Source organism: Canis lupus, chromosome 27, assembly GCF_003254725.2.
Source record: "Canis lupus dingo isolate Sandy chromosome 27, ASM325472v2, whole genome shotgun sequence".
NCBI classification, from domain to species: Eukaryota; Metazoa; Chordata; class Mammalia; order Carnivora; family Canidae; genus Canis; species Canis lupus.
The window spans coordinates 39,171,101-39,196,165 of record NC_064269.1 but is presented as its reverse complement, the minus strand read 5'-3'; the positions used below and the strand labels follow the sequence as shown (position 1 = coordinate 39,196,165).

Below are 25,065 nucleotides of genomic sequence, written 5' to 3'. Positions count from 1 at the left end.
TGCTGGTCCTGCACCTGCCAGCACCTCATTTCCAGTTCCCTCAGTCCTCGGTACCTTACTTTCCCGTAGGGGCCACCAAGAGTACAGAGGAACTTAGGGAGCCCACGGCTCAGAGAAACCCTTGCACACCTGCTCAAGGTCACCACAAGGTCAGTCATGCTGGCAATAACCATGTCTGTCTTGGCAGGAGCCTGGCTCCAGGACCCACCCCTCTGCTCTGTTCAGAAGCCCCTCAATCCAGAGCTTGGAGAACCTTGTGTTCCTGAGCAAATCCCTTTCACTTTAGGAACTTGGGCTGACTTCAGAGGAGGCCTGCCCCACACAATGTGCTCCTCACCCCACGGAGGCAGACACCACTATTTCCCAGAGGTTGGCCATGTCTGGGGCTGGAGTTCTTTCAGAAAGAGCCTGTGCCTACTCCCTCAGAATCAGGTTTGGAACTCAGGCCCAAACTACCACTGTCACCTCAGCCTAGAAGACACAGAGAACCATCAGCCTTTTGCAAGGTGAAAGATTGACCTTTATTGTGGGATCAGGAAGCACAAGAGCAGAGCAGGAGGAGGACTGAGGAGGACTGAGCAGCACTCTGGCCAGTCCAGTGAGGTCGGGTAAGGCAGGCGACAGTAGGCATCCAGGGCAGTGGCCTCACTTGCTGCACTTCCTGGGGGAACACCTGCATTGCATGGCATTGAGGATCTCATGGTAGATGAGGGAGCCATTGGTGCAGCGCAGGGGCACCTGCATGGGCTCCGTCTGGGTGGGCGAGCAGCAGGAGCACTGGTCCTGCACATCCTCCATGTGGATGGAGTACACGGCTTTGCTGGCACATTTACCCTGTGACAGAGCATAGAGAGGTGGGGCATTGCCATGCTGAAGAATCCTGCTTGACAATTTGTAAAGCTAGATCTTAGGAAAGTCTGACTTATCCACTATCCTTATGGTCCTATTACACCCAAATCCTGCTAGCTGCAATTTCTATGCATGTTTGATCAGGAAACATAGTTCCCATCTTCCATTAAACGCTCTCCATTCTCTTTAAATGACTTGAATCTTTCTATGTTTTTTTCTTCTGCAGTCAAAAGGTCCCAGCACCTCACCCTCCCATAGGGTATTTTTTATATTAAAATTTTTTTTATTTGCTTAAAAAAATATGCTTCAAGTTCCTATCACTTCTCTCTGTGAATTTTCCAGGTGCTTCTAACATGTAACTAGAGGTGTGTCCAAGCAAGGAGACTCACCCGTCCCCACCCAGACCTCACTGAAGCCAGGGCCCCCTTACCTCACAGTAATGAATGTCCACCTCCTCTTCAGACTTACAGTCTCCCACTTTGACACGCTGCAGCTTGGCAATGATATCCTTGCATTCTGGCTCCTCACCTACAGGACAGGTGAGAGATGGGAACTGGGGCCTGGGTGAGATGCTATAGAATCCTCTCTGGCCCATTTCCCTCATTTTACTGGAAAAAGGTCAGTTTCGCAGTAACCAAATCACCAAAGCCAGCTTCGAGGAGGGGAGTTATCTTGGTTCACCTCAGATCCAGAGATACAGTTATAGCTGGATTTAACTCACTTAATGATACAGTTTTAATTGCAGGAGGAGCCTAGATCCGCTGTGCTTTGGTGATGGAGATCGATGAGACTTGCTTTTATGTAATTGTAGATTCTAAAGACCATAATGACTGGAGCAATCTCCTTAGACTTATAACTATATCCGGAAGCTAATGGACAATGAGGTAGCCAATAAATATAATTAATATCTATCTATCTTTGCCTTTGGAAAAGAGGAAAGGCAAATGTCATGGCCACACAAAGGGCTAAAAGGATCCCTAAAAGCCCTTATGGGGTTCTTCCTTTGGGAATAGTGGCCTCCAGACTCTGGCATGGCAGGGATTAGTGGCATTCAGATCTGAACCTCGACTTGGGCCACTGATAATTCTAAGATTTAATGCCAGCTCACCATTCGCCATCTGAACATTGGAAGTTTTCCATTTTTGAATGGCTCCCAGACTAAATCAACTCTAACTGCATATTAGCCTGCCTCCCAACTTTCAAATAACTTCATTTTACAGTGAAAGCCTGCCAACCACAAGAATGAATAAGGAAAACATATTTAGGCCAACATACTATATTCTTCTGCTGTAGGTTTAAATCCCTGAGCCTGGCTTCCTCTCCTTAGGAAGGGTCTCCACCTCCCAAAAGTACTGACCAACAAAGGCCCCTGGTTGCTTCCCTGCCAGTTTTGCAGATAACAGTCTCTTGACCAAATTCTGTGTGCAAAGTGCGCCCAGAGAGCATTCATCTCCTCTGACAGTTTCCTGACGTCACATTCTTAAACTTATGCAGACAGGAATCACAGAAAGAGTAGCCTTGGGAGCACGTCTCCTTAATCTGCCACCTGGTTACAGCAATTGCAAGGATTCTCAGATTGAGCCATCAGGAAAAGAATGAATGTCTGAGCACCAAAGGTATTCACGCTTTCACTCTTCCTTTCTTTATCCAATACCAAACATGGGCCCATGAACCCAAAATAAAGCAAGAACCAAAACACTAGACTCAAAACAAAACAAACAAAAAAAAAATATTAGCCCAGGCAAGTAATTCTAGATCTAGAGAACACAGCACAAACACTAGAAATCTGCAAGTTACTTGCACTCATGAACTCAAGAATGTGGGGTCAGACTGTTGTCAAATGGGCAGCCTTGTAGAGCTCTGGCCCCAAAAACACTGCTGTGAGCTCCCAGGGCCAACCAGCATAACATAATTGCAAGGCCACAAGGGGCCAAGACTGAAGAAGGGGAAGTTAATCAATGTAGATCAGTCTTCTGAACCCTTGAGAAGACTGTGTGTTCTCTGCATCTACAGCCCTCATGGCCCACGGGGGGAGCTGAAGTTAGCCAGCTGGTGGCTTCTCTTTCTCTGGAAGGTGGCTGTCTGACCATCAAAGAATACATGTATTCTTTGTGTATTGAGTGCCTGCTCTGTCAAGATTATCGATCAAGTGTGCCTTTTTTTCAAGGAGCTCTGGTTGGAAAAAGAAGATATTCTTTCACAGGACCATGAGCCACCCTCGCCTCTAGAAGGGGAGAAACAAGAGTTTGGAAAAAGCGAAGAGACTGCTTCATGGGGATTTGAATGGCAATTTGAGTAGAGGGCAGTCTAAGAACATTCAGGAAGGATGGCAGTCCCCTGCAGAGCTAAACTTAGTGACTGGTCAATGGTTAAGAACTATCTTTCCAGATCTATACTCTAAAAACTACAGAACACTTCTGAAAGAAATTGAGGAAGACAAAGAGATGGAAAAATATTCCATGCTCATGGATTGGAAGAATTAATATTGTAAAAATGTCTGTGCTACCCAGGGCAATTTACACGTTCAATGCAATCCCTATCAAAATACCATGGACTTTCTTCAGAGAGTTGGAACAAATAAGATTTGTATGGAATCAGAAAAGACCCCGAATAGCCAGGGGAATATTGAAAAAGAAAACCAGAGCCGGGGGCATCACAATGCCGGATTTCAAGTTGTACTACAAAGCTGTGATCATCAAGACAGTGTGGTACTGGCACAAGAACAGACACATAGATCAATGGAACAGAATAAAGAATCCAGAAATGGGCCCTCAACTCTATGGTCAACTAGTATTCGACAAAGCAGGGAAGACTATCCACTAGAAAAAGGACAGTCTCTTCAATAAATGGTGCTGGGAAAATTGGACAGCCACATGCAGAAGAATGAAACTGGACAATTCTCTTACACCAGACACAAAGATAAACTCAAAACGGTTGAAAGATCTAAACGTGAGACAAGAATCCATCATAATCCTAGAGGAGAACACAAGCAACACCCTTTTTGAACTTGGCCACAGCAACTTCTTGCAAGATACATCCATGAAGGCAAGGGAAACAAAAGCAAAAATGAACTATTGGGACTTAATCAGGATAAAAAGCTTCTGCACAGCACAGGAAGCAGTCAACAAAACTAAAAGACAACCTACAGAATGGGAGAAGATATTTGGAAATGACATATCAGATAAAGGGCTAGTATCCAAGATCTATAAAGAACTTATTATTGGGATCCCTGGGTAGCTCCATGGTTTAGCTCCTGCCTTCAGCCCAGGGCCTGATCCTGGAGTCCCGGGATCAAGTCCCACATCGGGCTCCCTGCATGGAGCCTGCTTCTCCCTCTGCCTGTGTCTGCCTCTCTCTGTGTGTCTCTCATGAATAAATAAATAAAATCTTTTTTTAAAAAAAAAGAACTTATTAATCTCAACAGCAAAGAAACAATCCAATCATGAAATGAGCAAAAGACATGAACAGAAAGTTCCCCAAAGAAGATATACACATGGCCAACAAGCACATGAGAAAATGTTCCGCATCACTTGCTATCAGGGAAATACAAATCAAAACCACCATGAGATACCACCTCACACCAGTGAGAATGGGGAAAATTAACAAGACAGGAAACAACAAATGTTGGAGTGTATGTGGAGAAGGGGGAACCCTCTTGCACTGTTGGTGGGAATGTGAATTGGTGCAGCCACTCTGGAAAAGTGTGTGGAGGTTCCTCAAAGAGTTAAAAATAGAGCTACCTTATGACCCAGCAATTGCACTGCTGTAGATTTACCCCAAAGATACAGATGCAGTGAAACACCAGGACACTGCACCCCAGTGTTTATAGCAGCAGTGTCCCCAGTAGCCAAACTGTGGAAGGAGCCTCAGTGTCCATAACAGATGAATGGATAAAGAAGATGTGGTCTATATATACGATGGAATATGACTCAGCCATCAGAAAAGACGAATACCCACCATTTGCTTCGACGTGGATGGAACCGGAGGGTATTACGCTGAGTGAAGTAAGTCAATCAGAAAAGGACAAACATATGGTTTCACTCATACGGGGGAATATAAAAAATAGTGAAAAGGATTAAAGGGGAAAGGAGAGAAAATGAGTGGGAAATATCAGAGAGGGTGACAAAACATGAGAGACTCCTAACTCTGGGAAATGAACAAGGGGTAGTGGAAGGGGAGGTGGACAGGAGGATGGGGTGACTGGGTGACAGACACTGAGCAGGGCACTTGATGGGATGAGTACTGGGTGTTATACTGTATCTTGGCAAATCGAACTCCAATAAAAAAATATACAGGGATCCCTGGATGGCTCAGCAGTTTAGTGCCTGCCTTCGACCCAGGGTGCAATCCTGGAGACCTGGAATCGAGTCCCACGTCAGGCTCCTTTCATGGAGCCTGCTTCTCCCTCTGCCTGTGTCTCTGCCTCTCTCTCTCTCTCTCTCTCTCTCTGTGTGTGTGTGTGTGTGTGTGTGTGTGTGTGTGTGTCTCATGAATACATAAATAAAATCTTTTTTAAAGATAACAAAATAAAAGAAAGATAGAACTATCTTTCCAGAACAAGCTTCCTCCAAAGGATAGTTCCTGGACTTGATCTGATGGATTTCAAAGGACAAGCTATTGGTAATATACTTACATGTGTCACAGCAGGTGCCTGGAATTTTCATGATTTTCCCCTAAGAAAACAGCAAAGTCCCAGATTAGTCACAGAAAAATATACAGCAGACAGCTTTTGGGTCACTCCAGGCTATTTCCTGGCTCTGGACTCACAGCGCCGAGCTTTGGTCCCCAGACATAAACTGTGGATTGCCATCACAAATGTGAACAGGCTGACCACCCTACCTGACCAAGCTGGAACAATTCTGATTATTCTGGATTCTCTCTCAGTTGTGTCACCAGGAGACTAGAAATCATTTGATCTCTCACCTTCCCATTCGAGGATCACAGATTCAGTCTCCCCCAAGGAAAGGTTTATCCATTGAAAACATCACATAGCACAGGGTTTTTGTCTCTCCAACAAGCTTTGATTTTGAAACCTCATTGATTTTTAAACTAGGTCAGGGGGCTCCCTTTGACACTGGAACATCATGTCAGAGAAGACTGCCTGCTGTTTCAGAGGACTCTGTTCTTAAAGTCAAAGATGAAGCTGTGAAGAGGAAAGTAGGGCCTGAGCTCCAACTACTCACTCCCTCAGCCAGACACTTGTGTTCATCGAAAGGTGGGCAACCCGTGACTCTCTTCTCCCAGATGTACTCTCCTCTTTCATTGACCTTGCAGAAGTGACTGTCACAGCCATCCTGGATAGTCTCATCACGCTGAAAACAAAGAGGGGGAATGGGTAGAGCAAATCTGAAGGCATTTTTTGGGTTGCAAAGACACTTCAAGCCACGACCCTGACTCCTTGAAGTTATTGAAACAATCTGGAGGACTACGAAACACAAATGAGACTGTATCTATAGTCTCCACACCCAGAGCACACAATGGAAGTGGAGTCTCCGTTTTACAACTTATTTTCTGTGAATAGGGCTGCATAAATGCAGAGAATCCCCCAAACTCTTCTGACCACCTAGAATCTTAAAAAATTAAGACATACTGAGGGTAAACTAGCACATCAATAACTGAACCAGAGATGAACCAGGGAGCCACCACCCAGCTAACAACTAATTTTCATTCTCATAGATCAGACTCAGTTTCACCCCGATTGCCCTTACAGTCTTATAGACAGTTGAGGCTGGAAAAAATCCTAAAAATCAATCAACTCCAAATCATGGACCTTATACCCACTCCACTCTTGTCAAGAAGAGTGAAAAAAAATAATAAATCAAAGAGAAAATTCTGTATCTTCTATAGGCTATCCATCTCTTGTCTGTAAAATCAGAAATAGGAGAGAATCTAATATTGACCCAAACTCGGTTCCTCTTTCTTGAAGAAGAGATGCCAATATAGGAAATCAGGTGGTGACATGAGTTCAACTTGCTCCCACCTTCAGTGTCATGATCTGTCCTCCTCTTAGCTGAATGGTGCAAGCTATAGGCAGACATCTCCCACAGCATTCACCTTGGTTCTTCTCTTCCTTATAACCCTGTATCCAGGAGAAAAATCAGCCTTGGTTAACCCCCCTGCCCAGAACACCCCAATCATACGTAGGCTTACTTTCCCAGCTTCTCATCTTTCCATCCAGCAGTTTTACCCAAAATTCACAAAGTTAACATTCAACTCTTGGCTAACCTTTGTCAGTTCTCAGTTCCCTAGATGGCATTCCTTCCCTCCACACATGTACATCTTGCTTATGTTCTAGTAATCAGAACTATTAAATTAGACCTCTCCCTTGAGCTCCAGACTTACAAATTCAATTGTTTGCTTGACAATTATCTTATCTATCCAAGACTTATACACAAAATGCAACTTGATTTTTGTCCCAAATTTCATCCTTCTCCTGTCCTGCCTTATCTTAGTAAATGGCTTCATTACCCAGTTGCTCAAAACCAGAAATCTGGGAGTCATCCTTGACTTCTTTCTTTTTCTCTTTCCCCCACCCCCATCATCAAATCATGCCAAAAATGTCTCTTTAACTCATCTTCTGCTTGTCATGACCAATGTCCTCTGTCATCATCATATCTATCATCATATACCACTAGACTCTGGTAATAGTCTTAATTTGTCTTCCTCCCTCCATTCTTGCCCTTGTACTGCTGGTCTCCACACATCTTCTAGAGTGACTTTCATATGAGTCTAGTCATGTCACTCCCTTGCTTAAAAACCATCCATGGAATTCTGGTTCCAGTAATGGCAGAGTAGCTTATATTGGACTGACCCTCTGTAGACAGAGATGATAAATTCTTGACAAAATATTTTAAACAATTGTGGAAAGGCACTGGATGACAAAAATAACATGAGTTTATCTCTAATGTAGAAGTAAACTATTTGACAACAGTAGCACAAATTATTGGGGGAGAGTATATCCTACATGAAATGTATATTATCAAACCAAGGTAGATTATGATAAATCAAGGATGTATATTGCAATCTCTAGAGTAACTTCTATTATCTCTGGCAAAATATTTTCTATCTTCATCTGTGATTTCTTCTTTGATTCACGGATTATTTTAATATATTTTATTTAAGTTCCAAATCAGATGGAGGGAATGTTTCTAAATACCTTCTTGTTACTAATTTCAATCAAATTTCATTGTGGGGGGCAGCCCGGGTGGCTCAGCAGTTCAGTGCCGCCTTCAGCCCAGGACGTGATCCTGGAGACCCAGGATGGAGTCCCACGTCGGGCTCCCTGCATGGAGCCTGCTTCTCCCTCTGCCTGTGTCTCTGCCTCTCTCTCTCTCTTCTCTGTGTATTCTCATGAATAAATAAAAATAAAATCTTTAAAAAATTTCATTGTGGTCTATAGAATATACTCTAAATGATTTCAAAATTTTTACATTTATTGATCTTTTTATGGCCCAGAATTTGGTCCAGATAAGTGAAAATTCCATATGTATTTGAGAAGAATGTGTGCTCTGCACTTTAGGAGCATAGTAGTTTATTAATTTAAATTAGGTCAAGTTGGTGTATACAGTTTTCCAAATCTTTTCTATCTATACTGATTTTTTTCTATTTGTTCTATCAATTACTGAGAAAAATCACATTAAAATTATGAAATAAGGTTATAGATAAGCCTATTTCTCCCTCTAGTTCTGTCAATTTGTGTTTCATATATTGGAAACTCTGGTACCAGATGCAAACATATTTAGGATTCTTGTGTCTTCATGATGAATCTACTCTTTTATAATTGTGAAATAACCTTCTTTATTTTTGGTAACATTCCTCATCTTACAGTCTATTTTGTTTGGTATTAATATATTCATCTTAGCATTCCTATTCTTAGCATTGACTGGTGTATCTTTTTCCACCCTTTTATTTTTAATCTCTCCATCTCTTTAAATTGAAAATGTATCTTGGGGGACTTGGCTGGCACAGTGGGTGGAGCATGTGATTCTTGATCTGAGGGTCATGAGTTCAAGCCCCATGCTGGGGGTAGAGCTTACTTTAAAAAATAACAATAATAAATAAATAAAATTAAAAGCACACTTCTTGTAAACAGCATACTAATTGGATCTTGTTTTTTTATCTAAGCCTGACAATCTCCATTTTTTATTGGGATTTTGTTTTGCTCATTTACATTTAATGTAATTATCGATATGGTTGGGTTTAAATCTACCATTTTGCTATTCATTTCACTTGTCTTCTCTGTTATTCATCCTTTTGTTGATTAATTTCTATATTATTTTGGGTTGTTTGTTTAAAATTTCATTTTCTCTCCCCTATTGGCCTTTTAGCTGCATTTTTTCATATTACTATTTTAGTGGTTACATAGGCTTATCCATTTGTCAAACTTCATCAAACTATATACTTAACATCCGTCCATTTTATTACAGGTAATCTATCCCCATTTTAAGAAATAATAATTTTACAAAAATTTTAAAAATAAAGTCACCAACTTGTTAACTCGTCATACTATAAAGGGGCAGCTGGGAGGGGGGACCAGCTCTCTATGGCATCCCACTGCATTTAGGATAAAATCCAATCTTCTTAGCATGTTCTACAATGCCCTGTATGTATGATTCTTTCCTAATTTTATGACCTTATCTTCTACCACCATACCCTGGCTTTTGACAATCTACCCGTGTGCACCTTCTAGGACCATGAACATGCCAACCTCCTCAACTGAGAGTCTTTGTGTATGTTATCCCTCCATCTGGAATGCTCTTCCCCATGCTTCATATAGCTAGTTCTTTCTCATTCTTCAGTAATCATTTCAAATACCATTCCTCAAAGAGGTCTTGCAAGATACCACACACACACACACACAAACATTCTTCATAACACTTAACACAATCTGAAATTTTCATTTGTTCTCCCTGAGAAGCATGTAAATTCAAACTAAATCTATGCTGTTGTCATTGTAGCCCCACACCTGGCTCTAAGTAGGCCTCCTACACTCACTGAGATGAGTTGAGCTGGGAACTCCTTGACTATGGCTTTAAGTGACAGCCCTTCATTTACATCTACACTGGAAAAAGCAACAGCTTCCAGACAATAAGATTTCACTGTCTTGCAAAAATGTCCCCAAAGAGACAACCGAGGGTGACCAACTTTTATCTTGCAAAGTAAGAGTATTTTCAACAATGTTAATAAAATAAAAACCAAAAAGCTACCATCAGCTGCTTCATCACTGCAGCTAAATTAAAGCTCTTTTAATGCAACCCAGCACTTTGGGAAAAAAAAAAAAAGAACATAATCTCACAACATTTTTAAAAAATAAGTTGAATTATATGAGAAACCAACTACAATGTCATTGTTTTTCTCATTTTGCCACATTTAGTAATAACCACTTAGAGACTCATTCATTCGGGTCCTGAGGTTTTCCTAACATGAATCTCTAGTCAGTCAGTTTGAAGCCTTCAGACAGAAAATGTGGGCTTCTCCGCCTTGCTCCTATGTTCATTGCACATGGGCTGAACACTCCTAACTCCTAATTGGCAGACAAGGTTAGGAGTCAGCTTGCTCAGAATGAATTTAAACAACTGGCTGCTCATAAACCAAGCTTCTGAACTCAATATATCGTCAGGCAGTAGGCTGTGTAGAAAGCACATGAGTGCAGAATCAGCACAGAATCAGGGATCCTGGGTCCCCACCACAGGTTCAATCTGGGAAGGACACTGCTGGAGTTTGAGGCCATCAGGTTGTTTTCACTGATGAGCTTTAAACTGTGTTTTCAAAAATGTACGATTCATGAAAGGTGTGGGGCTGAAGTAAAGGGGACAAAAAGAAAAGGATGGAATAACAGTATGAGTGAGTGTGGGTGGTTACAGTCAGGAGGAGGAAATTAAACAGGGCTTAAATCAGGCAGGATTTTTGTGGGAATGGAGATCTGGGTGTTTTTCTTTTCAGGGAAGTGTCAGAAGAAGAGACCTGGAAACACCCTTTGCTCAGCAGGCCCAAGGGGAGGGAAGTGGACAAAATCTTTACAAGGAAAAGCAAGTGGGCAGGGGACAAAGGGAGGAACAGGCTGCTAAGTGAAGCAGTGGAGACAAAACCCACATGCCAGAGAGGCAGAGCGCACAATTAAGCCATGAAAAAGGAAAGGCAGAGGGTGTTGTGGAGGGAGAAAGAACAGAAGAAAAAGAAGAGAGGGTGGAAGGTAATAGAGAGGGGCGATGATTTTGGAGTTGGGAACAAGGGAGGGGAGCAGAGGGGGAGCATGGCAGGACCCACTTGCTGGAGTAAACAAAGAAAACAGACCCTCTGCACATCCACTGCCCTACAAGGCCAGAATGCAGCTGCACCAGGTAAGAGGGCTTGTCTGAGCCACTGGTGGCCTAGTAAGATGCTGCTTAATGGGCTTTCCTCAGAACATCCAATCAGGAGCAGCCACTTCCTCTGCCTGCCAGTCAAGTTCCCTGCCTCACCTGTGTAGGTCTGAGCAGCCCAGTCAGTCTTGCTCATGTCCCATCCCACCCCTAACACTGCCCTGCCTGTGTCTCATAGCCCTTTTAGGTATAAGCACGGTCTCCCCTGGGAGGAAATGGGGACTCACCTGTCTAGTGACACTAACACTTTAGTCTGATGAGGCAGTTCAAGCAGACCTACCTAAGCTCAATTCACCACAGCTCCTCACCTGCAGGAGACCCCTCTGACCATCACAGCAGAGGAGCGTGGCAAGACCAGTTAAGGGTGCTGATCTAGAATGGAGACAACTGAGGCAGTTTTCAGCAAAAGTTGGGAGATACATGGAAGGAGGACGAATCTAGCAGTTCTCAAGAGGTAGGAAGTGGAGACACTGCCATGGGGGATATCATAATTTTTGGAGGAAAGGAGGGAGAATACCAAAAAGGGCCATGGATTTAAAAATACTGAAACCTAGATGTAGACTGGATTGATTCTAAGGCTGGATTTCTATGGTTGCAAGAGGAGCTTACGGTGCTACCTTCTGGGCACTAGAGGGCACTGTTAGAGAGGTAGCAGCCTGCCCTCCAGAAAGCGTTCCTTCCAGAGGCTGCTGGTGGGGACTTTTTCCTGCACTGATTGTAGTTCAGTGGGCATCCAAGGTGAAAAAGATGCCACAAACTCCACACAGCATTATTTCATTCTGTATTCAAGCCTAGATGTATTCTAGGGGAGCTGTTACATGCACATACACCATCCAAAACCCTAAAGCACCAACTGGGATTTAAAAAAATAAAAAAGCATGTATTGGCTTCGTTCTAATTGAGGCAGGAATGTTCTCTTGGAATCATTCTGTAAGAAATCGCTGTGTCTCCCATAGACCCATTCACTCCATATATATTTTATTAAGCCCCTACTTTGAGAGTGACTCTGCCAAGTGCCAGAAAGAACACACATGTAGAACACTCCATACGAAGGACCTGCTCAAGTGTTCTTCATCACAATCCTCCTGAAGTCCCCTCCTGCTCTGATTGACTTTGCTCCTACTCATATGAAGGACTCTTCCCAGATTCCGCCCCAGAGCCGACCTGCTCTCTGGCAAAGTTGAGGGGGAAAGCCTTCCATTTGCACCATCTAAAAGAGCTATTACTGTATTCTGTGCCTCTAGCTCCCGAGAAGCTCATCTGACCAATTGTGTTTTCAAGAAAAGCAGGAGCCCCCAACAAAGATGGGGATTTGAGGAAGAAGCATTGGTCCAGCTCTGTGGGGTGGGGCTGAGTCAGAATTTAAAACAGTGAAATGCAGTTTTAATCTATCCAACTAGAAATGACGATTCCACTTCTCAGAATCCACCCTCAGGAGGCTTTCAGAGTGAACATAGTCATTGTGGCCTGGCAGAAACAGGGTGAAAGATTTTAAGCCACCTCCATGCCCAATAATGAAAGTATAGGTTGAGGTACATCTGTCCCAAGGAATATTGCATAGAATTTTACACATAATAAGTGTCTGATAAATATTTGTTAACTAATTAATTTTTAAAGTTATCACAGAATGTAGTGATGCTTCTTAAAATGTAGTATAAAAAAATAAAGATCTATAAAAATGGTACTATAAGCCTTGTGTTTATTCTTTGAATTTACAAAGTAAGACTCTTCATGATAGTTGTTAAATATTGTCCACAATCAGAAAATAACAAAAGCTTTATTGATAGATCCTAGTGAGGTCCCAGTGCTTGGATCCCCCAAGTATCCTGGTACCTAGGGATCCTAGGTCCCTGACAACCCTCTTACCAGGGGGCATGCCTCACAGGTGGTCTTCCTGCACTCCAGCTTGAATCCAGAGATGACTCCCACCTGGACGGTGCAGCGGCAGGTTGTACACACATCAATCATCAGACTTTTCCCCGGCTGAAACCAGAGGCACCAGGGTCAGGCCTCCCAGAACCCTGACCCCCTGACCCTCCCACTCACCTCAGCAGTATACCTGAGGAGAAAGGAGGCCTGGCTGCCCACAGCCAAGATGAGCTACCACCCTGAAGCTCCTCCTGTGTCCAGTGGCCCACTCCCTTCCTGCCCTCCCACCTCAAGTATGGCAATAGTAAGTCAGAGCTTTTATGCCAGCAAGGGAGCCTGAGCAGGGGGAGAAGAGGATGGATTGAAGGGTGTGTCACACCATCAGAGTGCTCTTCTGCACACAGAAGAGATGCCGATGAGCCCGAGTAGGAGGCAGAAGGTGAGTCCCTAGAGAGTCAGCAAGACAGCAGGAGCCTGGGCACCAGGATGCCAGGGAAGCCAGGAGCCAATGGAAAGTGGAAAACATAATAATAAAAAAAAATAAGTAAATAAATAAATAATAAAAAAATAAAAAGGAAAATGGAGGGTAGGGCTCCCTGTTTCCTTTCCTTTCCACTTCAGAATGACTGAGCTGCCTGCCCTTCCCACAATGCCCCGAGGCCTCCCCCACAACTCGCCCAGTAGAAGAAGGCTTACCCCAATGATGGTACCATTGAGCAAGCAGGCCTCCAGGGGCTCTAGGGGAGAGACAAAAGTGCAGGGCTGATCCCTCAGGGTCTCCTCCTCCCCACCTGTGCCCCTCTCCTACATCTGCAGTCCCTCACCCCGCCCCACCCCCAGGAGCCGTGGGTCCTACTGCCAGGGCTACAGTGGCCATGCTTCCCCAGGCCTGCCAAGCAAGGGCAGACTGCCTGTGTCCTGCCACCCAGCCCACACTGAGACCTTTCTCCCCTGGTCCTCAAGGCAACAGCCTTGTTTCATGGTCCACACTTCAGGAGTGATGGGGAGGGCACTTGGGCTTCTGAAAGAGTGAACTCTGCTCTGGAAACTTCAAGTCCCAGAATCAAATCACACTAAGAACTCACAGCAGGTGGTAGAGAGAGTCGCTATTTTGTTGGTTGATTTGTTGGCAGGGTTGAGGTGGAAAGTTGGGAGTACCCCTTCCCAGTAGAGGCAATACAGTGAATGATCAAGAAGTCTGGAGTTGGTGAGTCTGCTACTCACTAACTCGCAGGAGCAAATGGAAGTAAAATGGTAGACAGTCACTGAGCACAGTGATGACCTTCAGGAGCCTGTGATTTTCTCTCATCTTATTTGCTTTCCCACAAAACCATTAGGAGCAGAAAGGAGAATTTGGATCCTGCCCATTTCCCTAGTTGCTTAAAAGGCAAAGAATTCAGGAGCCCTTGGTGGACAGATAGGCTTAGATGTAGGGCCCCTGGACACACGCCTTACCGCAGTGACAGGTGGGACAACACTCTGAGGTCTTACAGCTCAGCTGGAAGCCCGTGGGGCAGGTGGGGACATTCAGCTGGGGGCAGGAGACATTCCTCTGTTGCACAAAGACCTCTTCCTTCACTCGGACACACTCATTGATGAGGCAGGGGTTGTCAGGGGAGGCCCAGTGAGAGCCAACCTGTGGTTAGAGCACTGGAGTTGAGTAAGGCTGGGGCCGAGGGCCCAATGGGAGTGTGCTGTTCTCTCAGGGAGCCAATCTGGGCTCTGGGGATGAGCCCCAGCTTAACATCTAAGTACCACACATAGGGTAAGACCCACAGAGGGAATGAATGGGGCACATCCCAAGTCCTTCAGTGAGTCTGGGTCAAAGTCACCCTGACCACGATCCTAGCTCAGAGCCATGAGTTCTACAGACACTGTCTTCACAACTTTAGGGAAGCCTGGGGACACTCCCCTCCATCCTGGGCACTGGCTGTGAACTGAGTTCAGAGGCTCTAGGGCACTCTGACCAAGAAGCAGCAGCATGGGCTAACATAGAAGAGGTGTGGAAGGGAAACTCCACCCATTTCCCAGCCAGGGGCTACTTCCCACCTACTCTTCAAGGGGCTAGGGATGATGCCATCTGACCCCTACAGCCCAGCAATCTGTCCCTGGGGCTTCTGGGCCTGTGGATGAGTGGCCCAACACAGGGCACAACTGTACTTAGAGCCCATGGAGCTTTGGAACAGTGGTAGGCCTACAATGCCTGCAGGATGGTGAGGCCACCACCCCACACCAACCCCTCAGGGAAACCAGACCTCAGATTCGAAGGTAAACAGGAGGACACAAATCCCCCAGGAGTTCAGAGAACTCTTAGAGCAGGAACTGGACCTCTCCCCACATCTACCAAATGGGAAGTCTGAGACAATCTCAACTGTTCCTAAGGGGCAAAGTAATCCCAGGGGACATCTGGATAGTACCACAGCCAGATGCACTCCCTGTGGGGAAACCAAAAGGTGGGGAAAACGGTCAAAGCCAACACTGGACCACAGAATGGACAGCCACCCTGGTAAGGTCACTACCTTTCTTCCCACCCTGCCTGGGTCCCAGACGTACATTCTTCCAGTGAGACTGGGCGTCGCCCCGTGGTGAACCGATGACCACCTCACAGGCAGATGGCAGACACCTTCCACAGCACTCGCCTTCATGAAGGACATAAGTGAAGCCCTGAAAAATAAAAGGGACAAAGAGGAAGGACAGCCCAGCAACAAAGGCACAGGTGTTCTTATCTGCTCCATATGTGTCCTGAGCCTTGGGGCTTTGCAGACTGTTTGGAGTCAACACTTTCATCCCTGTCATCCACCAGTTTCAGGATCATGCTAAGAAGTGGTCAGGAGGCACCAACCCCTAAGTCTTATGCTAGCTGAAGAGACATAACCCTACTCTCTGAGAGCTTCCACTCTCAGACCAAGATCTAGCCCATGGGAGTATTAAAGACAGCCCAGAACTCACTCAGAAGCAGCTAGCTGGCATGATGTTTATCATGACAAATCTAGGGCTCCTCGCTGACTGGGGAAGAACAATCAGGATGCCTAGGATCTAGTCTCTGCTCTAATAGGGATAAACACCTATACAAGTTGAGCTTCTTGACCTCTCACCAATGTGCAGAGCTGGGTTTGCCCTGACTATTGCTTGATATTACCTAGTGGTTTATGGGGCATAGTAAGATAAGAAAGTACACAGATGGATATTTCCCAGAAATCCTGCCAGGGAGACCAGCATCCTATAAATAGGCCAGCCCCTCTTGCCTCTTGGAGGTTCCTCCCATCTGGCCAAAGCATTAGGCACTTGGACTGAAATCCTCCACAGAAACTCCGAAGCAATATACAAAGAACAGCCAAAACACTGCTGTGTGCATTCGTCCCAGGAGCCACAGAAAGAGAATCCAGAATCATGCTTCATCTTGGAGCTCTATCCTTGAGAGAGAAGGAATGACAGCAGCTGTTCAGGATGGGCGTGGATGCCAAGCCTGCTCTGTTCCACAGGAACACTCAAGAGCAGGGCCGAGTCAGGAGATGCACACAACGCTGGTGCCTCTCTCTGGGGAGAATGCAAGCACTCCAGAGACTTGGCTCAACTTTGCACCATCTACATGGGACCTACTTATATCCCCACCTGCGTCACAGCAGTGCCCACTGAGCCATCCCCAGTCTTTTATCAGCTGAGATTCTAGTCGTTTATTGTGCATCTATGATGTACTGGGGTACTTTGGAGGAGCCAACAAATTAGAAAAAAAAAATCTAGACACCCTCCACTACAAGCAGAATATACAAAGTGCCATAAAAGAAGCAACGTTTCAAGGGATCACAGAAGTGAGTCATTAATCCCTTTAAGGACCTAGTCAGTCTTGTGTGTCTCTCTCAGAGTGCTGGGTCATCTGGATTCGCATAATCTTCCTGTTTGCTGCTGCCTCCCTCCCCCATCACAGGCAAACATGTCCGTATGTTGCCTGACTCCCAGACCAGAGGCCTTGTTCCCAAAACCCCACCAACTTTGCATGCTCAAGTACTCTTAGCCATGCCTCCACTCCAAATTTCCTGGCTGCCATCTTTCTAAGATTACTTCCACACTTCCAATATCCCCATCTTCTTGCTGTGCAACCAAGGTTCATCCTGTATGTCATCTCTCCTTCTTTTCCCATACTCCTCCAAATCCTCTAGCTTATACCTGTTCAAAGTCTACATCTCACACCTTCTCCTTACTCTTCTCCAACCTGTTTCCTCTGGTTCTGCAATTTAAAACAGAACTAAGTAGGGGCAACTGGGTGGAACAGTCAGTTGAGCATCCACCTCTTGGTTTTGGTTTTGGTTTTGGCTCAGGTTGTGATCTCAGGGTTGTGGGATAAAGCCCCATGTCAGGCTCCATGCTCAGTGAGGAGTCTGCTTGGGATTCTCTCTCCTTCTCCCTCTGCCTCCCCTGCTCATTCTCTCTCTCTCTCTTAAATAAATAAATAAATAAATATTTGCAAAAAAGAATGGAACTAAGTACATCTAATATACACCTAATCTGAAGGCAGATGCCCCTGAGAATAAATTCCTGATGTGCCTAGTAACATAATCCTTGAAGCAATTGTCATAGCTGAAATGGAGGTAGGAGGCATAGGACTCTGGTCCCTTGTCTCTCGGCTGGATCAGACTGGTCCTTGCAATGCTGGTGTTGCCAGTATACTAGCCTATCAGAATGGGCACGGGGCCAGTAGTCAGGACACTCCCTGTCTACTGACTTCAAATGAGCTGTCATCCACCAGCTTGATCTCAAGCTTCATTGCCTGTGCTAGTCCTCTGCATCCTTTCTGGCAAGTGGGAAGACCAGCCCTACTTCCTCTTCCTTCTGGAAGAGAATCATGAAGATAAATGAAATGAAATGCATTTTATTCAGTCCCTCAGAACACAGTTCCTAAAATTCCATGAAGTAGTCTGATTCTGGAGTCTAAGAGTAGAGAATCTGGTGGTCATAAGCCTTCAAAGAAAAACTCCTCCAAGATTTATACAAAGGAGTGGGAATTTCTCGTTGTCAACATGAAAGCAAGGCCATATGCACAAAAGTCCACCTATAAAACTCCATGGGAAGCCAGCATTGCCCCTCTCTAGCTTTACATTTTTCTGACATGAAAAGCTGAGAACCACGGAGTTGGTTGGGGAAAGTCTATTTCTGCAGACTATGGCTTCAGAAAAGAAGAATCATAGGGCTGTGGTAATGTTATTCTTTTGGGGTAATGCTGTCCTATGTTTGCTTGATGTCACAACCTAGACAGTAAATGAATTCAGACATTGGGTAAGTGAGCCCAAATGTCTCTGGAGTCGGACCAGAGCTGATACTACCCTCTCTGAAGAATGAAGTCTGAAGCCATCTCTTCACTTCTCTTCAGCTTCACTGAAGCTCCCACCTCAACTCAACACATCATGGTACAGCCTCCCACATCCCTTCAGCTTTTATTAAAGCACTAGGCCCCCTTCTTCCCAGAAGGTGTAAATATTCAGTCTCTAAGATCAGCATGTCTCTAAAATAATTCCCTGGAGCAATCATGTAGTCAAGAGATCTAGACATGGTGCCACCTCCATCCATTCCCCTGACCTCCATACCCATAGTTTTTGTGAAATTGTCTCCAGCACCACCTCTAGACAGGTAGGTTTATAGCACAAGACCTGCACCCTCCCTAATAGTTGACTGGGACAGATGAGGACTGGACAGAGGACCCAATCCAGAGGCTGAGCTGAGCCCATCAATTTTCTTCCTGAGAAGTTACTCTATGGAATACAAAGATTGAGGAAGTCAGATTATACAGGGATGAACCCTGATCTGCAAAGCCATATTGAGTGGAAGCCAGATTCAATAAAGCCATGTGCAAATGAAATTTACGAGAAAACAAGACTTCCTCCCACCAGCAGTTGGCCTGTAGAGAAGCTGGAACAGATGGGCAGAGAGAAGCAGAGACAGGGGCTCATGGGATAAATGAAAAGAAATGTTCTATGATTGTGGTGCCCATTCACATCTCCTGCATTTCATATCTGAGACATTCTCTTTTTCATAAATCCCCTTTTGATTTTAGTTAGCTTGAGTGGAGTCTGTTCTTTGCAATCAAAACTTCCTACTGATACACAAAATATATTGGGTGCTGGGGCACCTGGTTGGTTCAGTTGGTTAAGTGTCCAACTTTTAATTTTGACTCAGGTCATGATCTCAAGGTTGTGAGATCGAGTCATGTGTCAGGCTCCGCACTCAACATGGTATCTGCTTGAGATTCTTTCCTTTTCCATCTGCCCCTCCACCCATTTGCTCTCATGCTCTCTCTCTCTCTCTCTCTCTCTCTCTCAAATAAATAAATAAATAAATAAAATCTTGGGGCGCCTGGGTGGCTCAGCTAGTTAAGCATCTGCCTTCGGCTCAGGTCATGATCCCAGGGTCCTGGGATCAAGCTCCATATTAGGTTCCCAGCTCAGTGGGGAGCCTGCTTCTCCCTCTCCTCCCTATTCTTGCTCTCTCTCACTATCTCTGTCTGTCTCTCTCTCAAATAAATAAATAAAATCTTTAAAAATAAATAAATAGATAAATAAAATATTTAAAAATATAGAGAGAGGGGGCTAGTTTTACAAAAATGACCTCTAAGCAGCACTCCCTTGCTTGATAGCAAGTTATTTCCATCACCTTCCATGGCCTGTGGGAGGAGATGCAGACCAACGGGTTTCCAAAACTTAGTGTTCCCAGTGGACATACCTGGATACCACTGCATCATCCTCTCCCAAGGGTGCCTCACAATTCCACTCCTCCTCAGTCACAGCAAGGCAGGTAGAGAGCAGATGAATTAAGCAGAGGCTCCCACTTCAAGATTCATAATTGGGCCCCCACTTCCATCAACAAACCACCCACTTCCAAACCAGCATCAAGAGCATTAGCTCCACTACTGTTATGAAGACAAGCACAAGATATATGTACTTGTCTGTCCTGGCTACTCCTCTTTTATCTTTTATCATCCTGATAACACTGAAGGAATAATAATAATAATAGTACTAAACCAGAATCTGACCCCAATTCTCCCTGTACATCATCACGCCCTTTTTTCTAGGATCCAATTATTTTATTTTATTTTATTTTATTTTATTTTATTTATTTATTTTATTTATATTTTATTTTATTTTATTTTATTTATTTTATTTTTTTATTTTATTTTTTTTATTATTTTATTTTATTTTATTTTATTTTATTTTTTTATTTTATTTTATTTTATGAGAAACAGCATGAGCCAGGAGGAGGAGCAGAAGCAGAGGGAGAAGCAGATACCCCGCTGAGCCGGGAGCTGGACTCCAACTCTAGCTCAATCCCAGGACTCTGGGATTGTGAACTTAGCCGAAGGCAGACACTTAACCGACAGAGGCACCCAAGCACCCCAAGGGTCTGATCAGTCTTAAATGTGCAAGAATAGGGATGGTTGGGTGGCTCAGCGGTTGAGCATCTGCCTTTGGTTCAGGGTGTGATCCTGGAGTTCCAGGATTGAGTCCCACATCAGTCTCCCTGCATGGAGCCTGCTTCTCCCTCTGCCTGTGTCTCTGCCTCTCTCTGTGTGTGTCTCTCATGAATAAATAAATAAAATCTTTTTTAAAAAATGTGCAAGAATAGAATGCCCCAGAACACACAGGGGCCTTAGGGGCAGGTACCACAAGAATTAGAGTTGAATTGAGCTATAGCAGTGATCATGTTTCCTGTCCCGCAAATTATTAATGTGGTCTGAAAAATCACCAATTTGTGTAGATACATTATAGGACATTGAAACTGGGGGAACCTCAGAAAAGTAAAAACATGTGTCTGTTCTAGGGGCAGGTTGAGGTGATATCTGAGGAGGAAGATATGGGGAAAAATCAGGTCCTCCTTTCTAGGTGTTATATCCAATTTCTGCTCAAACCAACTCCACAGCCCTCTGGACTCAAGACCATACAACAGACATGGCCATTGGCCAAGGACAGACTCACAGAAAGATAGAACAGCAATCCTCCCCTAATGCTGCCTTTCACCCAACCTCAGTCCTCTCCTTCCCCTCATCTCTGGCCCTGAACCAGAAATTACTCAAGGGGTCTCTTGCCCCTTCCCAGAACCCCCACTCCCCCACTCTCTCCCTTGCCTGCTCCAGGCAGTGCCCAGCCCCTCTGCTCCCCTTACCGACAGGCAGTTGTCCTCACAGGGCTTCTGGGAGCACTGGGCCACACGCAGGCCCATCACAGAGTCCTCCAAGTCCGTGCAGGTGCACACGTCACAGGCCTCCTCCCAGAACTGGCCCACAGGGTAGATGGTGCCTCGGTGGACACACACCTACAAACACAAGATTTCCATGAGCAAACTTATTCCAGTCATTGAAACAATAAGTAAGTGCCTACTATGTGTGGAACTTGCTTTAGGTGCTGAGAATACAGCAGTACATAAAACTAACATGGTCTCTGCCCACCTGGAGGGATGCTTATGAAGGAGATTTTGCCCTCTTCCCTTCCTTGCCCACCAGCCTTAGAGAGCCATTGCTGGTGTGTGCTGGTGAGTCCTTCTTGGACCACAGGCTCAGGAATAACTCACTTGGTGGCCTTAATCCAGGCTCATCGCTGTCTTAATTGCATTTAACTCCCTCCCATATCACACAGAAAACTGTTCCCTAGTCTTTAGACCCAGTAAAGTTCCTGGACTTAGCACCCATCCACACATAATGGGCTGAAGGTGAGTGGGGTCTATGAATAGGAGCCCCCCAGAAGCCTGCAGATGACAGGGAGCATAACAAGGAAAGACTCTGGGGCACAGAGAATGGGATATGTTTAAGAGACAAGGGGTCCTACTTGGAAGAACTGTAGGCTATAGAAGGGATATGGGAAATGGAGCTACAAAGGTTGATTGGGATCAGAATATGTAAAGCCTGGTATGCACATGGTACACAATACTCAGACTTTATTCTGTAGGAATGAGGCAGTAAGGAAGCTGTTTGATCAGGACACTTAATGACAGTTTTGACATTAATCCTGAATCTGCCCTCTGAAGCTGTGAACAGGTCTCCACTCTCATTCACATCATAGGAGTATAAGTATTTATAAGCCATTATCCTTTATCTGTTGGGTCTTCCAGCTGCTATATAATGACCTTACTAAATGAGACCCCTTGTTCTTCTATTAAGAAGACTGCTAGAAAAAAAAAAAAGAAGAAGAAGAAGAAGCCTGCTAGAAAATGTTACCAACCAGAATCTTACTTCTAGGAATCTATCTCAAAAGACAAATTTCCCAAACTACAAAATGACAGATGTATGAGGCTATTTGTTACAGCATTATTAGTAACTATATTACTATGCCACGATATGTTTCATGTACAAAAATAGTAAATTAAAAAGGAAGTAAAAGCAATCCCTAAAAATGTAAAACAAACCAAAATATCTGATTAACTAGATCAAAGCAGTGGCAAAATAACACAAGAAAAATAGTTATTTCAAATAACTTTAAAACTCAGGATTTTGGCCATATATCCCTAATGGGTTATATTTCTACACTAAAGAACTGCAAATAAATCTTAAACCTCTCTCAGTTGCCTTAAATTGTTGGCAATAATATTGGCATTGTTATTTTTGAGACTACTCTAGGCATGTTGTAATATAAAACAAATAACTAATTGTGTCAATTATGTTAAGAAACCAGTATTTACAACTTAGAAAAATAGTAGAAGTATAAGTCAAAGAAGTTAAGTAAAACCTTATAATTGAATTTGAATCCAAAATATTACTATGAGTGCATGAGCTTTGTTCTCTCTAAAAATATATTTCCAAGCTCTATTCACCAAAAAGGTCTGGAGGCAATGATAGCCTGCAAGCAGCAAGCATCCAGGGAAAGATAACCATGGCTCCTCCCTGTCATTCATTCCAGGGCTCACCATCAATCATGCCCAGGTCTTCCTGCTGCAATTCTGGCTCACGATAGGTCATCTTGGTGGATCTCTCCCCCAGAAGACGGCTATTTGCACATACCAGCTGTACTATCCCTTGACACTTTATTGTATTCTATTTATAGGCAATTGTCTTCCATATACTATCAAGATCATAAGTAGTCTGCATCTTACATTTCTCCCATAACACCTAACAAAGTCCCAGCTCTGCTAGAATATAGTTGTTACTCAGTAAACATTGGATGGATGGATGGATGGATGGATGAAAGGATGGATAGATGGATGGTTACATCGATGAGTTGATAGCAATAAACAAATGAATAAACTATTAACCAGTCGCTAAATAATTCATGCAATCTCATTAGTTCCTCAACTAACCTACAAAATAAGCTCTTTAATGGTAGGGCCCAGGTCTCATAGCTTGCTTGTAACCCTAGCACCTAGCCATGCCAAGAACATAGTATGTTCTCTCTAAATACCTCCCAAGCTAATTAGGCTGTGGTGAATGCTGACTGCTCAGCCACCATTAAAGTATTCGGGTTGGGCAGGAGGGGAAGGTTAGGTAGGCAAATATTTCATGAGAAGCAAATGTTTGGCCATCTTCCCAACCAGAACTAAGCAGCCCCCACCTTGTCAGGGAAGCAGGTTGTTGTGGTGCAGCCACAGTCGTTGGTGACAGCCGAGGCCAGGTACCCCAGCGGGCAGCTCACCGTGGAGTTGACACAGTTGCATGCACACTCATACTCATCACAGCACTGAGTCTTCCGAAGGGCCAGCGTCCGGTGCGGGGGACAAGAGGGCGGGGACTCCCGTCTGCATTCATCCTTCCTGCAGGCTGAGGGGCAGCACCAGGTGATGCCTCAGTCCAGCCACACTGGGCAGTGCATTCAGCCAGGGCTCATAAGTATTCAGCTATGATAATAAGATCCCAGGGAACTCCAGACCCAGAATATTAAATCAGAAATGCCCAAGAGCTGAGCTCAAGGACTATGGGATTTTCAATCATACCAAAAAGCAATTCGTCTGCAGAAAAAATAAGAACATCCATCAAAAGGAAAAATGTGAAGCTAGGACTTCTAGTAGAGGAGAAGTGAAGGCTGCCTGGTCTTCGCTCTATGAAGAAGGAAAGTCCTTCCAGCTGTGGATTCTCAGAGACCTCAAACAGAATCTCTAAGATCCAGATAAGCCTGGGCATGTGTGGGCAAGTATGCTTACAAGCTGGTAGCTTTTGTGATCCTATCCCCAGCTCAGTACCTAGAACAATACCCTATAGTTTTAGGTCCTCCAACAATGTTGAATGAAAGAATGCTAGCAACTCTGTCAAATCCACAGTATCATTTTACAAATGGCAATCCCATTCCTGTGTCCTTTCCCTCTTCCCAACTTCCTTCAAATACAAAGAGATCTCCTCTTACCCTCTAGGCCTTATATCTAGGAGCTCAAGTGAGACTCTAAATCAATAGGATAGGAACTCCACTTGATGTAAGGTGGGTATTCTCAAAGGCTGCATATGCAATTCTGTTCCTTGCCATTGTCTTACTTTTAGTCCAACTTATGCTGGCACTATACCCTTTGGTGGCTCAATAGTTAAACATAACGGAGGCAGGGGGCACCTACAGATTTGTATCCACTGATACAAATCAAGTAATCCGCACCTGGTACGCCTGCAGCAACATGTGGCTAGGAGGGCTCAATCCAGGTGTAATCTTACCACCCCCACCCCTGAATTCCAGATGTATGCAAAACCTAGACTTCAATGAATTATAATACAAGACACCTTCCCCAGGCTAGGAGAGAATGGTCGCGCCACCCTCTCCGCATCCACAGAGGCTTTACCACAGGTGAAGTTGGGTCTGCACTCGCCAGGATTGGTCAGGGTCATCTGGAGGCCATCTTCGCAGGGAGGCACCGGGGGCAGGTCACAGCTCACCAGGTCACACACTGAGGCCAGGAAAGAGAGATGCCCACTCAGAGGTCAGCAAGGGTACTATTGTGACCCAACATTCCTATTCCTATTCCTATTCCTATTCCTATTCCTATTCCTATTCCTATTCCTATTCCTATTCCTCCAGACTTCTACTGTTTTAGGTAC

General features: G+C 44.5%; 1 protein-coding gene across 1 annotated transcript in view; it reads right to left on the bottom strand.

The window, feature by feature from the left end:
• Window positions 1-497: 497 nt before the first annotated feature.
• VWF (von Willebrand factor) overlaps window positions 498-25,065 on the bottom strand; it is a 137,338-nt gene continuing 112,770 nt past the window's right edge. The window contains 12 exon segments of the mRNA XM_035707072.2: window positions 498-834; window positions 1,280-1,377; window positions 5,483-5,522; window positions 6,033-6,161; window positions 6,830-6,928; window positions 13,077-13,193; window positions 13,776-13,816; window positions 14,535-14,715; window positions 15,633-15,743; window positions 21,228-21,377; window positions 23,603-23,808; window positions 24,810-24,914. Of these exon segments, the coding sequence (XP_035562965.2) occupies window positions 646-834; window positions 1,280-1,377; window positions 5,483-5,522; window positions 6,033-6,161; window positions 6,830-6,928; window positions 13,077-13,193; window positions 13,776-13,816; window positions 14,535-14,715; window positions 15,633-15,743; window positions 21,228-21,377; window positions 23,603-23,808; window positions 24,810-24,914 (1,466 nt within the window). The 3' untranslated portion in view covers window positions 498-645.